Consider the following 12,607-nt stretch of genomic DNA (forward strand, 5'->3'; position numbering starts at 1 on the left):
CTTTTGTTCTCAGGCCATCGAGTTTCCACTATCAGTCTGTTGAAAGACGCAATATAAGCCAAAAGGTCTTGATTACCTTGTCGCAATGAAAGGAGCTCATTGCCCAAGGCCTGCCCCTGTGAATGTCTTGCAAACAGTTTTTCCATACTGAGCTGAAAAGCTTGAAAATCATGGAGAACCGGATCATCTTGATTAACTAGAGGGATCGACCAGTCTGCCGCATTGCCACTAAGGTACGAAAGCATGAAAGCTACCTTAGCTTGATCAGTTGGAAAGGCTGCTGGCCGGCATAAGAAGTGCAACCGGCACTGATTAATAAATACTGCAAACCTCTTTGGGTCACCAGAAAATCGTTCGGGCGGAGCCAGAGGTACATTCCCAGGTAGGTTGATCTGCACTGGGTTCGTAGAGGATGTTGAAGGAAGATTTGCCCCTGATGCGGGTAACGTAGTTTGTCCGGCTTGTGACTGTAGCAATTGTCTAGCGAGATCGTCTGTTTGCTCCTTGGAAATAATCAGTTCCCTTCTTAGAGCATTCGTTTCCTGACGGGCTGCATGCACTTCTGCTCTTAGTTCCCCAAGTAACTGGGCTAGCTGGTCGGTATCCGAGGTTTCCATAGCGCCTGGGTGGGAGTTTTGCGGTAGGCTTTGTGTTCTGTAACGCTCACCTGATTCCCGCAGAGGCGCCGGTCTTGACTGGGTGAATGCCGTATCTTCAAAGGTGATGTGTAACACACGGTTGGCTCTTTGGGCTGGACCTCTGTGCACTGTATGTCTGACTCGAAGAGTAAGATGTCTGCAGATAGAAAATATGGGATTAATGAACTGGTGTTATTGGGTGCCTCTCTCCTCTTCCCTTTCTCTTCTCCTGTAGAACCCCAAAGGTTAACGCACTCACCTTAGGTAAGTGAACGCCGAGCTCTCCATCTGCCTCGGGGCAGGGTGCCGTAACCAGTTTCTTCACTGGATAAGGGTGCAGGCCTCTTGACCTCAGAGGACTGCTGTCCGTCGTTAACTGCACGAACGGTAAGTTCTGGGCACTTCAAATGTCTTAAAAGTCTTTTGTAATGATATCTCTTGTTTTGCAGGGTTCCGGCGATGGCGGATGGCGGGCTGATGAGAGTTGAGGATCGAACCCGCGTGAGGAATAGAAGCGCCTGGAAGCACGTAAGTAAGCGCTTGTAGCCTGCTTCACGATGCGCACTAACTGTCCCTTTTATCTTGCAGGTACAAGTTCGGAGCTTTAGAGAAGCTGAAGGGTGCTGGAATACCCACTGGATTCGGCGTGGGAAGGAGTAATGGCACGTGAGTAATAAAGTTGCCCAATGTCTTTAAACGCACCTTCTTTTGTCTTTCAGATGCGGGATGCAGCGCCGAAGGCCTCCGGAGCGTGCGAAGAGCTGGTAAGCTTTTGTCTTTCAGATGCCGGAATGCAGTGCGAAGACCTCCGGAGCATGCGAAGAGTAGGTAAGCCTTTGTCTTTCAGATGCCAGAATGCAGCGCGAGGCGTTGGTGACAGCCGATGGACCAGGTAAGAGATGTGCTGCCACTGAAGACCGTAGTGCTAACCTGTTCTTTCTTTGTCTTTACTGGTGCTGCTGAAGACTGGATTCCAGGATGGTAAGCCTTTGTTCCCTTAGGCCCAGGATCAGAAGCAGAAGACACGATGAGCGTTCTGCTGCAGAGAATGCAGAATAACACAAAGCAAGATTCATCCATCGGGTGTGGTTTAAATAGCCTCCTGTAGTGCTTAGGTGTCTCCTTCCACAGCCACGCCTAGGTAAGAAAAGAGTTCCTGCTTTCCAGAAGAGTTCCAGTGTTCTGAGCCTAGGGAGTGGCTCCTGCCCCACCCAACAGGAAAAGTAGTCCCAAACAGAAGAGGATCAGGGGTTCAACTGGCAGGTAAGTAAGCAGCATGGTCTGCTGCAGGTAAGTCCAGCCAAGCATTATGAGCCCGGTGCTTCCAGCGCTGGGACTGGGCATCTTTATGAGCCTGGTGCCACTGGCGCCAGGACAGAGTCCAAAAGGTCCCAATTGGGACTGGCTGGCACTCGGAACTGGGGTTATGGGTCTGCTTCCAAGGGAGTCGGGCAAGTCCTGATCTTTTGGAAGCAGAGATCATGACAGTAGTGGATGGTTCAGTGACAAACAAAGACTGTACGATACAAGAGTTACGTGATGAGATTCGTGCCTCCTTTGTAAATTACAACAAGGAGAACGAAAAAATAAAACAGATGATGTCGATCTCTAAGCAAGAGATATGTAATGAAGTCAGTCAGATGCTCCAAATGACCTATCCTAAGGTTAATTCGCTTTTGAAAAGTCAGGGGCTGTCTATTAGAGACCATGATGCATCGCCATCTTTGAACTCTAATAGACCGCCTCCTCAAACATCAGAAGGCAGGCCAACTTCAGCACAAAACATGGAACTTAGTTATTTTCCCTCCACCATTAAGAGCCATGCACAATATAAAAAGCACCATTGATTGCTGATTAAATGTCGTGGTCATCGATTTATCAGATATGATACGACTCGTGCTAGTGTGCTTAATATATGTGCTGATATAACGGCTTTAGAAGATTTGACCTCCACAGATATTGACCTAGTTGAATTTGTTAATCCCCCTGAGCTATCTGAGGCGAGACTGTATATTCAATCTGGAGTTATACTCAATACTCTATGGCTAGCGCGAACTGCCTTTTATAACCTGGGTTTCATTCTAAGTCAAGATGTGCATGAGCCAGAACAATTGATGGTAAAACCGAGTGTACCTCAATCCAGAGTTTATGGGGATAAAAATGGCATACATCCTAATGTTGGTACATACAGCAACAATGCCTGGATGAACCATAAACATGGTGGTAGTTCATAACAATCCCAGGTAGTTAATTCTGTCAGCCTCGTCTCCTGGAATAGTAGGGGTTTCAAACATCTTATTAACAGCAAAAGTAGAGATCTTCTATGATATATTATAGTCCTCCAGGAGACATGGCTTCGTACTACCCCAGTTTGGGATGCCTATGATATATACTTGGTCCCTGCCATCGTACCTCTTACGGGTAGGTCAATGGTAGGCCTAATGATGGCATTTCGCAAGGAGAAACATTTCAAAGTTGTCTGGCACAAATCTCCATCGCCTTGTTTTCAAATTACAAAAATACAAAGAGGTGTAACTTATTGTGCCATCGTAAATGTTTATTGGGGCAAGAAACACCTGACCTCAGATGATTTTTTTGATCAATTCAATAATATATTAGATCAGCTTTTACTGGACAACACTATTGTGGATTCCTTTATTATGGGTGACTTGAACTTACATCTATTGTCTGAATCTGTGTCATCTAGGACTATGGATGAACATCGTTGGATTATGTTAATGGAAAACAGAAACTTTGTGATGTTGAATGGTGCAGTTCAGGGCGATGTTACTCCTAGATGTACATGGCATAGCTATGGCTGTCATTCCACATTGGACTACATATATGTCAATAGCCAATACTTCTCAAAGATTTTATCTTTTAACATAAAATCTACTGTTACGACTGACCACAGTCAACTAACTTTGACTTGCGATTGGCCATCATCTCAACCTAGAATTGTAAATTATCACAACAAATTTAGTTGCAAATAATGCGGGCAACCGTATAAAATGATCCAGGTCCAAACTACTTTGTTACAAACAAAATCTGAGTGATGGCTATAGTGGATCCAATGCTTCTGACAGCCCTTGTTATATACATGCAATGCAAATGTTTTCATCTAGACGTACGAATGCTCTAGGGAGTCACTCTAATCATCTTCACTGTTTTGATCTAGAGGTAAAATGCAAAAAGCATGATCTAGGACGACATATAAAGTTGTTGTCTAGGCAGCCCAAGAATTTAAGTTTTAATTATGAACAGATAAAACAGCTAAAAAAATACATACAAAAGATGGCTATTGGGTCGGCGCGCTTTGCAATATCAGCGTGATGGCCAAGCCATGCTGAAACAGATCATTGTCAAATCTTCAGGGGGTATCTGGGTGCTTTTGAACTCTGCCTGTTGTAAACATCAGTTATCTGTTCAGATTAATCCCGTTATGGAGCGAGATTGGATAATTCACTTTGATAACATTTATCGTACCCCCTTTCCAGACCTTAGTCTTGGTTGGGATGGTATTGTTGCCGATCACATGTTTCACTTTGATCTAGATGATATTATTCATTGTATATCTAAGTTGAGTACCTCTCGAGCCTCTGGCCCAGATGGGCTTCACAATGCATTAATGAAGCATAATACATTACTATGGGCAGAGATCTTACATCTTATTTTCTCTGAGATTATGAGAACTGGGAACTTGCCTCAATCTTGGAAAACATCTGTGATCCTTCCGATTTTCAAGAAAGGAGACTGTGCAAATCCAATATCTTATAGACCCACAGCTCTTCTGGATTGTCCGGGACATTTTTTCGCACGTCTGGTTCTAAATGAATTCAATAATTGGCTTAATAAATTAAACCATCGTGACCCGTTTCAAACGGGTTTTATTCCAGGGCTGGGTACGGCCATCAACCTAACGACTCTGAATGCGATTATTGCTCAGAGCAGACAAAGCAAGCAACCTATATATACTGCATTCGTCGACTTTAGATCAGCTTTTGACCTTGTCCCTAGGGAACTATTATTTAAAAAATTAATTAATTTGGCTTGTCCCTGGCATATTCTAAAATGGATCTAGAATTTCATTCTAATGCCTCCATACAAATTTGTTTGAGCAACGATGGACGTTTATCAGACCCGATAGAAACCACCTGTGGTCTTAAACAAGGATGCTTGCTGCCTTCCGCTTTGTTTAATTTCTTTATTCTTGACATTGGCTTTGGCTTTTGTAATCTCATAACAGATCCAATCAAACTAAAAGGTTCAGCCATTAACTGGCTTCTTTATGCTGACGATATGGTACTCATATCAAAAACACCAATTAAACTGCGAAACATGCTGAATGCTTTGGATGTTTATGCTACCAAAAACTGCATTAGCATTGATCTTAAAAAAACACAAGTAATGCAATTTGAATTAAAAAACAGACAAAAATGTCATCAGTGGAGATTGCAAAATACCAACTTGCAAGTAGTGCACTCATATGTGCGAATAATTACAAATCTGATAAACCGTATGAAGATTATCTTCATCTAAAACAAAACACGGATTTATCCCAAATGAGACTCATCTGAGCCAAATATTGCACATTTTCCATTGACCCACTGATTGTATATTATAAACAAAATTACATCCCAACTATATTGTATGGTTCCGAATTGAAAAAATGTCAAAATTATACCTATTGGTCGAAGTATGAAAATCAATACTGGAAGAAGTCACTACTACTACCAATGTCTGAATCCATGCTGGTCATCAGGCATGAACTAGGTCTCATTTCAGTGTTTGCAATTTATAAATGGAAAATATGCATAATGTATAGAAAATGTATATTGAGAGAAAACAATAATGGTTTACTCTTGATCCTATCCAACTATCTATTAACATCAGATGACTTTTTTGCAAAGACTTGGTACGCATTTGCAAGAAAAATCTTAAAAGGTGCAGACATATTCGAATCTTTATTAATACAAAATCCAAATAAAGCCACAATCAAGCTATGGCAATCCGATTGGATAAAAATGAGAGCAGCTTGCATGACAATACAGAAATTCAGTCAAAATCCGTTTGCACATAAAGTTCATGGTCAGGTTGAAAAATATTTGCAGCAATCTCTCAATCCGAATCATCAAAATGATTTTATGAGGTTTAGTTTAAATATTTGGCCAACCAAGGAAATAATGTATAAATGGGGAAAAATCTCTGAAAACAATATTGAATGTTGATTTTGTCATCAAACGACAGAGACCATGAAACATCTTATGGTGGAGTGTAAAATCTTGCTGCCATTGCAAATTTTTTTATTTCAAGCCACTGTTTGACGCTGATCAATTGTTATGCACTGAAGATTTATGGTTGAAAATGTTTAACAGGAATTTGAAGTGCATGAGATATGCAGTTGTGAATTATTTGAATTACTTAAAAATCAAAGACTATGGCAATAATGAAGAAGTAGATTCTGGTAACATGGTGGATAGTATTGTCGAACATAATTCTTTTTTAAAAAAAATAATAATAACTGAATGTATGTAAATATAATTGAATTGTCGTAATTGTATGTATAATTCAATTTTTATGAGAATATCCTGTTTCTTATTTTAATTCTTTTTGTATAAATATGTTGAAAGGTCTGATTAATTTTGTGACCAAAAAAACAATAAAAAAAGAGTGTGATCAGCTGTTTTAATTCTCATGTGCTTCTGACACATTAATAAATGAGATAAGGCAAAATAAATAAATGCATGGATTATGAAAGGAGACGAGTAGGAGAAAAGTAACAATTGTGGAGACTCAATTTCCAAATTATGCCAGTAAAATGTACACAATTTGGCTCGATTCTGTTCAAGTCAATTCAAACCACAGGCTGCTAAGGGAAACATTGTGTTAAAACTGTTTACAATCCATGGGGATTTAAAAAAGGATACAGCAGATTCTCAAAACGTTTTTTTGCACAAGTGGTAGAATGCGCCTATATAGCTCATGATTTTTGCCAATGAATGTGCCCCCTATTCCCAAATGATGTCTGAATATGCGCATTACCAATGCACACATCCTGATTCCCCTTTTCACCTCCCTTGCACCTATTGGCAAATAAGGGGGTATTTTTTTACATTTCAAAGCACATCCCGAAACCCATAAAAAGTAGCTCTTTAAAATGTGCAGAAAATAGTCATGTGGATAAGGTTATCTAGACACATTTTGAAAATTGATCCAGATGAAAAAAAAGCACATCTTCTGTGTTTTTTTTTCCTTCGCATTCATTTCATGTTCCTATTGTATTATTGCCTTAGCCAACAGTAACATTACATTACAGGATATTGGTCCAGCATCCTAGAATTCAGTATTACTATGGAACTCTATTCAACCTGAGGCAAACCACAAAGCGCTTTTGTCTACATGAGTGGCTTGAATTCTGGTTTGAAAATTTCAAAGCATTTTGAGATTTGGTTGAAAGGACTTGAATCTTTTGAGCCAATTTGAACAACGATTCTTTAAAACAGATGGTACATTTTGAGACTGGTTTGTCCAGTCGTAGTTTTCATACAAATAAACATGGAGCATGCAATCTTCACCTGATTTGTTTTCTACCTAGTTCATTTGTGAATATTTTGAAAATGTTGCAAACAAAATCCAAGTTGTGATACCTTTTATTAGACTAACTGAAAATATGACTGTGAGGGGGTATATCCAATAGCTTTAGAAGTCCCAGAGACTTTTTTTTTTATCAGATGCTGGTCACATGATGAATGAGCAACAAAGAAAATATCACACAGAATTGGACATTGCTTTAACATAGAAAGAAGAAAAAAAGACATGGAAAATGAAAAATATGTCAGAGAGAGTTCCTTGGAAACAGACATCATGTGCATTTGTTCGCCCAGCAACAACCTGCCAAGGAAACAGAATTCTGCATCAGACATGTTACTAATCTACTAACATGAATGGCACACTTGATGATGGCTGACAGAATGCACACATGGAATAAAGCTGGCATTGTCATGATTAAAAATAATAATATTATGAGGACCTCGTTTTTTTCTTATATCAAATGATTTCCTTATTATTTGTTATGATATGTGATTCTTTGAGATGATCTTTATATCCTCAGGTGTGACAATTCAGTTGCATAAGGTTTACTGGACCCACTGGGCCAGAACATTTACAAGGTTGGCTCTGTTTGTAATAGGAGGAAGTCATGATTATGGCAAATTCCCAAAAAGCCTTATCTCCAATTTCGTGAAAGTTAAACCATTCTTTGTACTTGTCCAAATTCACAGGATGTTCCCTTAATGAACAATGCTGGGGCACTTTTACCAATTGCACTCCCAACTTGTGTTCAGCAATGCTCTTATACCCAGCTGCAGTATTCCCACACTTTAACTTGTACATATTCAGGGCTACAGTTATGCAAGTCTTTCTTTCATTTTTGAATCAGGCAACAATGGCACATGCATGACCTAAATGTTCTTTTGAGTGGATGGCATTTGGGGGAAGAGTATCGCTCTCAGAAGCAAAGCACCTGTTTTGTGACAAATCAGTTGAATGCTTAAAATACCATTCAATAGCATAAGTACTTTCATTACTTCCTGATGTTAAGCAGTTGTTTTGGAAAAGGGTATCTCTACTTCTAATCAAAGACTGTTTTTTCAAAGATTATCACTACTTTGTAATACCATTAGTTGAGGTGTCTCGATTTTCTTAATGTCTTCTAAAACTATATGGAGTTTGGTACTGTTGCAGTTTCATTTAACTGGGCATTATATTGAAACATAATCGGTGTATTCACAAATGTAGCAATTAAGTGCAAAATGTAAGCTATGTGTAAATCAACCCAACGCATATTTGTAAATTAAGACTCAACATGAAATTTACAAAGAACCATCTCCACCAAATGCCTAATTTACACACTTTGCAAATTACAAGTGTAATTAATTGTATACACAAAACAATGCAGCTGCGAGAGGCAATGTGGCTTTGTGTGTGTACATTCTGTGCACACTCAGGATACACAATGCCTTCAGTACTCAATGCATACGCATAAAAAAAAGGAATTTGAAAGTTGTAGCTTTAGAATTCCCCTTTCCTCCTTTCTACAAATAACTTTTCTATGGCTCATGACTTCCTACATACATGGCCCAATCTGAAAAGCAATTGGTGAACTTTCCTGCATTTGTGACACTGCATACTTCTCTGCAGTACGTATTTGAGGTTCATTTGCAAATATTAATGTTATTTTTTCTCTACCCTGCCGTCTTCCTTCTGATAAACCCTTTTGAATGCCGACTTTTGCAAAACTGGTAGTGAGCTATGTGTGTGTGTATGTAGTATACAGATCTGTACCTACACTGTACCCTCATCAGGTGTGCTTACACTTCAGAGATCCATCTTTTGTGAATTCAGTGAAACTTAAACATAACTAGGTCACAGCATTTTCCAGGTGTACTTCATATACCTGGGAAAACCTTTGTGAAATGTCCCCAATGTGTATTCTACTTAAATATGCCTATATTTCACTGCAACAACTTACAAACATTTTGTTTGTGGATGTTGTACTACAAACTACTCTCAAGGTATACTTCTATGCCATTTCTTTATCCAGGGGTACCTAGCGAATTGTATTCTTGATATCTTATTTGTGTTGCTATGTTGCACTGAATACATTGACCTACTTGAAACATGTTTGTTTTTTCAAGGGAATCATACAAAGAACAGCAGACGGTTGCTGCCAGATATGTGTCGGTAAACAACATTTGTTTTGCCTCTAAACTTTAGAAAATATACTCCATGTCCTTAGAGATGCATCTAACGCTAAATATCTTATCCTCTTTTGCTTCCCAAAGCTCCAAAATCCTGCAAAATGCAGACAAGACTTGTTGAGATATCTGTAGGTGAATGCAATGCTACGTTAGATATGCCGTACTGTGAAGGGGTGTGCCTAAGTTCCGCCAAGTAAGTCTCATTGGAGTTACTCTGCTTTATGTTTACGATATATACTGTTTTGGGCAGTTTACATCACATGCTTGATTTATACAACATTACCTTTAGATGTATACAACCTATTAGAATCAGAAGACACAAAGATTAATTGAATTTACTTTGAAATAATTTACAGCAAAGAATGTGGTGAAGCAATAATAAAATACTCAAGAAATACATATGGCACAAATAAGCGTTTACAATTCTAGATGTCTTTTAGTGGATAGAAATGGGCACATGATTTCAAGATTTGATGGAAAGTGCTCAGTGACACTTTAACAGGAGCAAGCTAAGACTTTTAGTTAGATTCCGCCATTCATATACTGCACAAGGTTAATGAAGTTGTATATGATAAGGCAGCATTACAAATCACAACATACTATTGTTTAAGAAGAGCGTTCTATGAACACAGTTAAAGACAGGCAAGCATAGTAATCCCATGTAGATAAATAGGCCTTCAAAACCTTGGATCCTGTTAGCAACAAATACATACCCTGTTATACTCTTGGACTACTGGATTAGGTCATAGTTATAGAGCATTTACTAACTCTCCAAATAGAGCTGCTGATGAGCTCCTGGGGCCAGATTATCAAAGCTTTGCAATTGTGCAAATAAGTGGAGAAAACATATTTAGCTGCAATTTTGCTGTTTAGATGATACAGAATGGAGCAAACATGTTTAGCTCCAATCGATATTATCAAAAAATATGTTCACCAGGGAAAATTGAAGCAGGTTGTTTTATTGACTATGGTTGCTGCATAACATGAGGAGCAATTTAGTAAGCACTTTTTGGTTTTTGGTTAGGCAAAAAACCATGTTAAAAAAACAGTTGATTCATTTTTGGCCTCATGAAACCTTTGTTAGATAATATGAATTGTGACAAAACCGTTTTGCTCCATTTTGTATTATCAAAACATTTGCTCACTTTTTTGCACTGGTGCAAATGTTAGATAATCTTGCCCCAGGAAAGCTAGGAGCACAATCTGCAGTGCTCTATCATCCTTTCATAAACCAGGGGCCAGATTATCAACGATTTGCACTGGTGCAAAAAAGTGGAGCAAATGAATTTAGCACCAATGTTTCTGCTCTGATAATAGAGAATGGAGCAAACAGGTTTAGCCCCAATCGGTATTATTTGAAAATGTTGTTTTCACCAGGGGGAAATTGGAGCAGGCCGTTTTATTTGCTATTTTGTTGCATAAAATGAAAAGAAATGTAGTAGACACCTTTTGTTGTATGCTATACAGCAAATATATCGCATTTTTTTAGATAATATGGATTGTGACAACATCTATTTGCTCGAATTTGCATTATCAAAGCATTTGCTCACTTTTTAGCAACAGAGCAAATCTTTGATAATCTGGCACCAGAAAAAAGAGTAGAATCAAATGCAGAACATTCAAAACTCACAATAAAGATACAATAAATGTTTTGTAAAACTATGTTCTAAAAACCTGTACAGAAGGACTAAAAGCAATATGTTTCACTGTTGATCCTCTAGACATATTTTTAAAAGAAGGGACATAGCTCAAATTCTCACAACTATTCAACTCAAGTACATATAAGTACCCTTGAATCAACATGTTTCATCCATAAAAATGTTAGCATTCCTCAGGGGTTTATAGACTAGACAGGTTATGGACAGGTCCTAGTTCAAGTCATTTACTGTACCTGCTTTACTAGTGTTAAAACTGTGCAAAGGGCAGACAATTCTACCAAAAAAGTGCAACATATTTGGACCCCCTACATTAGTACTTTGAAACAGTTGTTTATGCATGCTGGTCCTTTCTATACAGTCTCATTTGTACCACTTGTATGTACGTCCAGCCTCAAAATTTTCCTTCTTATGGGGAAAAGCTGAGGATCTAGCAACTTCCTTCAACTTAAAATGGAACACTTTAACTCACATGATACGCTCTAGGCATATAGTGTCTGGCATTTAATTAAAATATCAGCACACCTTTATTGTGCAGACTTTAAGGCTTACATACAGTAGATGTATTTATGAATGTATGTATTTATTGCATTTATAAAGTGCACAGAAGCTTTAGACATCAAGGCGCTGGTTACAGAACCCAATGAACAGAGAGGTAGACAGGGGAGTAGGCGTAGGGAGGGGTGAAGAGGAGGGAGAAGGAGAGCCAGTTGAAAAGTAATGTTTTTAGTTGCTTCCTAAACGGACCGTAAGAAGTTTCAGTATGCTGGCGAATTGGAAGAGCATTCCAGAGATGGGCGGCGGTAGAGGGGTATCTGGAGCCGCCGGCGTTTGTGCGTTTGAATCATGGTGTGGTCAGTCAGTGGCTGTGGATGGTTCTTTTAGGTCTGGTGGAGGTCGTTTTGGTAATTCTCTGTGAGAAGTAGGATGGAGCAGAGTTTGAGAGGCATCTGTGAGTGATGGAGAGAATGTTGAAGTCAATCCATTCATGCACTGGTAGCTAGTGTGCCGACCCTCAATGGGATGATACATGGTCCCATTTGGCAAGGTTCATGGTGGTACACATGGCATTGTTTTGAATTGTGTGGAGTTTATTGAGGTTGCGCTTAGAATTGACAGCAAAGAGAGAATTTCAGTAGTCAAGTCAGGAATCAGTGACTGCTCTGACTATGGCAAGGCTATTTTGGGCGGAGAGGAAGTTTGCTGGCATTTAAGAATTTTGTAGTATAGGCTTCTGATGAAGCAATTGCATTGACCTGACAGATCATGTTGAGGCTGGAGTCAAGATAGCTGCTCAAAGTCTTAACGGAGGAAGAGACTGGGATGGTGAGGAGGAATAGAACAGGAGTAAAGTGTTTGAATTGTAGGTTTGGTGTATATGTTGTAGAGGGTGGGGGAGATGCAGGATCCTTGGGGGATAGCACAGGGTATTGGATTGGGGTGGGCAGATGTATTTCCTGCAAAGACACGACTGGTCCTGTCTGCTATGAACGAAGCAACCCATTTAGTTGCTTAAGGGGAGAAGTTGGCAGCAGAAGACAGGTGGTGACAGAGT

At 39.3% G+C, this 12,607-nt stretch overlaps 1 protein-coding gene across 6 annotated transcripts in view; it reads left to right on the top strand.

Moving 5' to 3' along the window:
• The window catches only part of LOC138503901 (mucin-5B-like), a 456,236-nt gene that overhangs the window by 428,086 nt on the left and 15,543 nt on the right, over window positions 1-12,607 (top strand). For all 6 annotated transcript variants that reach the window (XM_069623984.1, XM_069623983.1, XM_069623988.1 and 3 more), the window contains 2 exons: window positions 9,335-9,380; window positions 9,482-9,590. In XM_069623984.1, coding sequence (XP_069480085.1) covers window positions 9,335-9,380; window positions 9,482-9,590 — 155 coding nt within the window. The remainder of the gene's footprint in view (window positions 1-9,334; window positions 9,381-9,481; window positions 9,591-12,607) is intronic.

Source organism: Ambystoma mexicanum, chromosome 11 (assembly GCF_040938575.1).
Source record: "Ambystoma mexicanum isolate Mex_15411 chromosome 11, UKY_AmexF1_1, whole genome shotgun sequence".
In the NCBI taxonomy this organism is placed as follows: Eukaryota; Metazoa; Chordata; class Amphibia; order Caudata; family Ambystomatidae; genus Ambystoma; species Ambystoma mexicanum.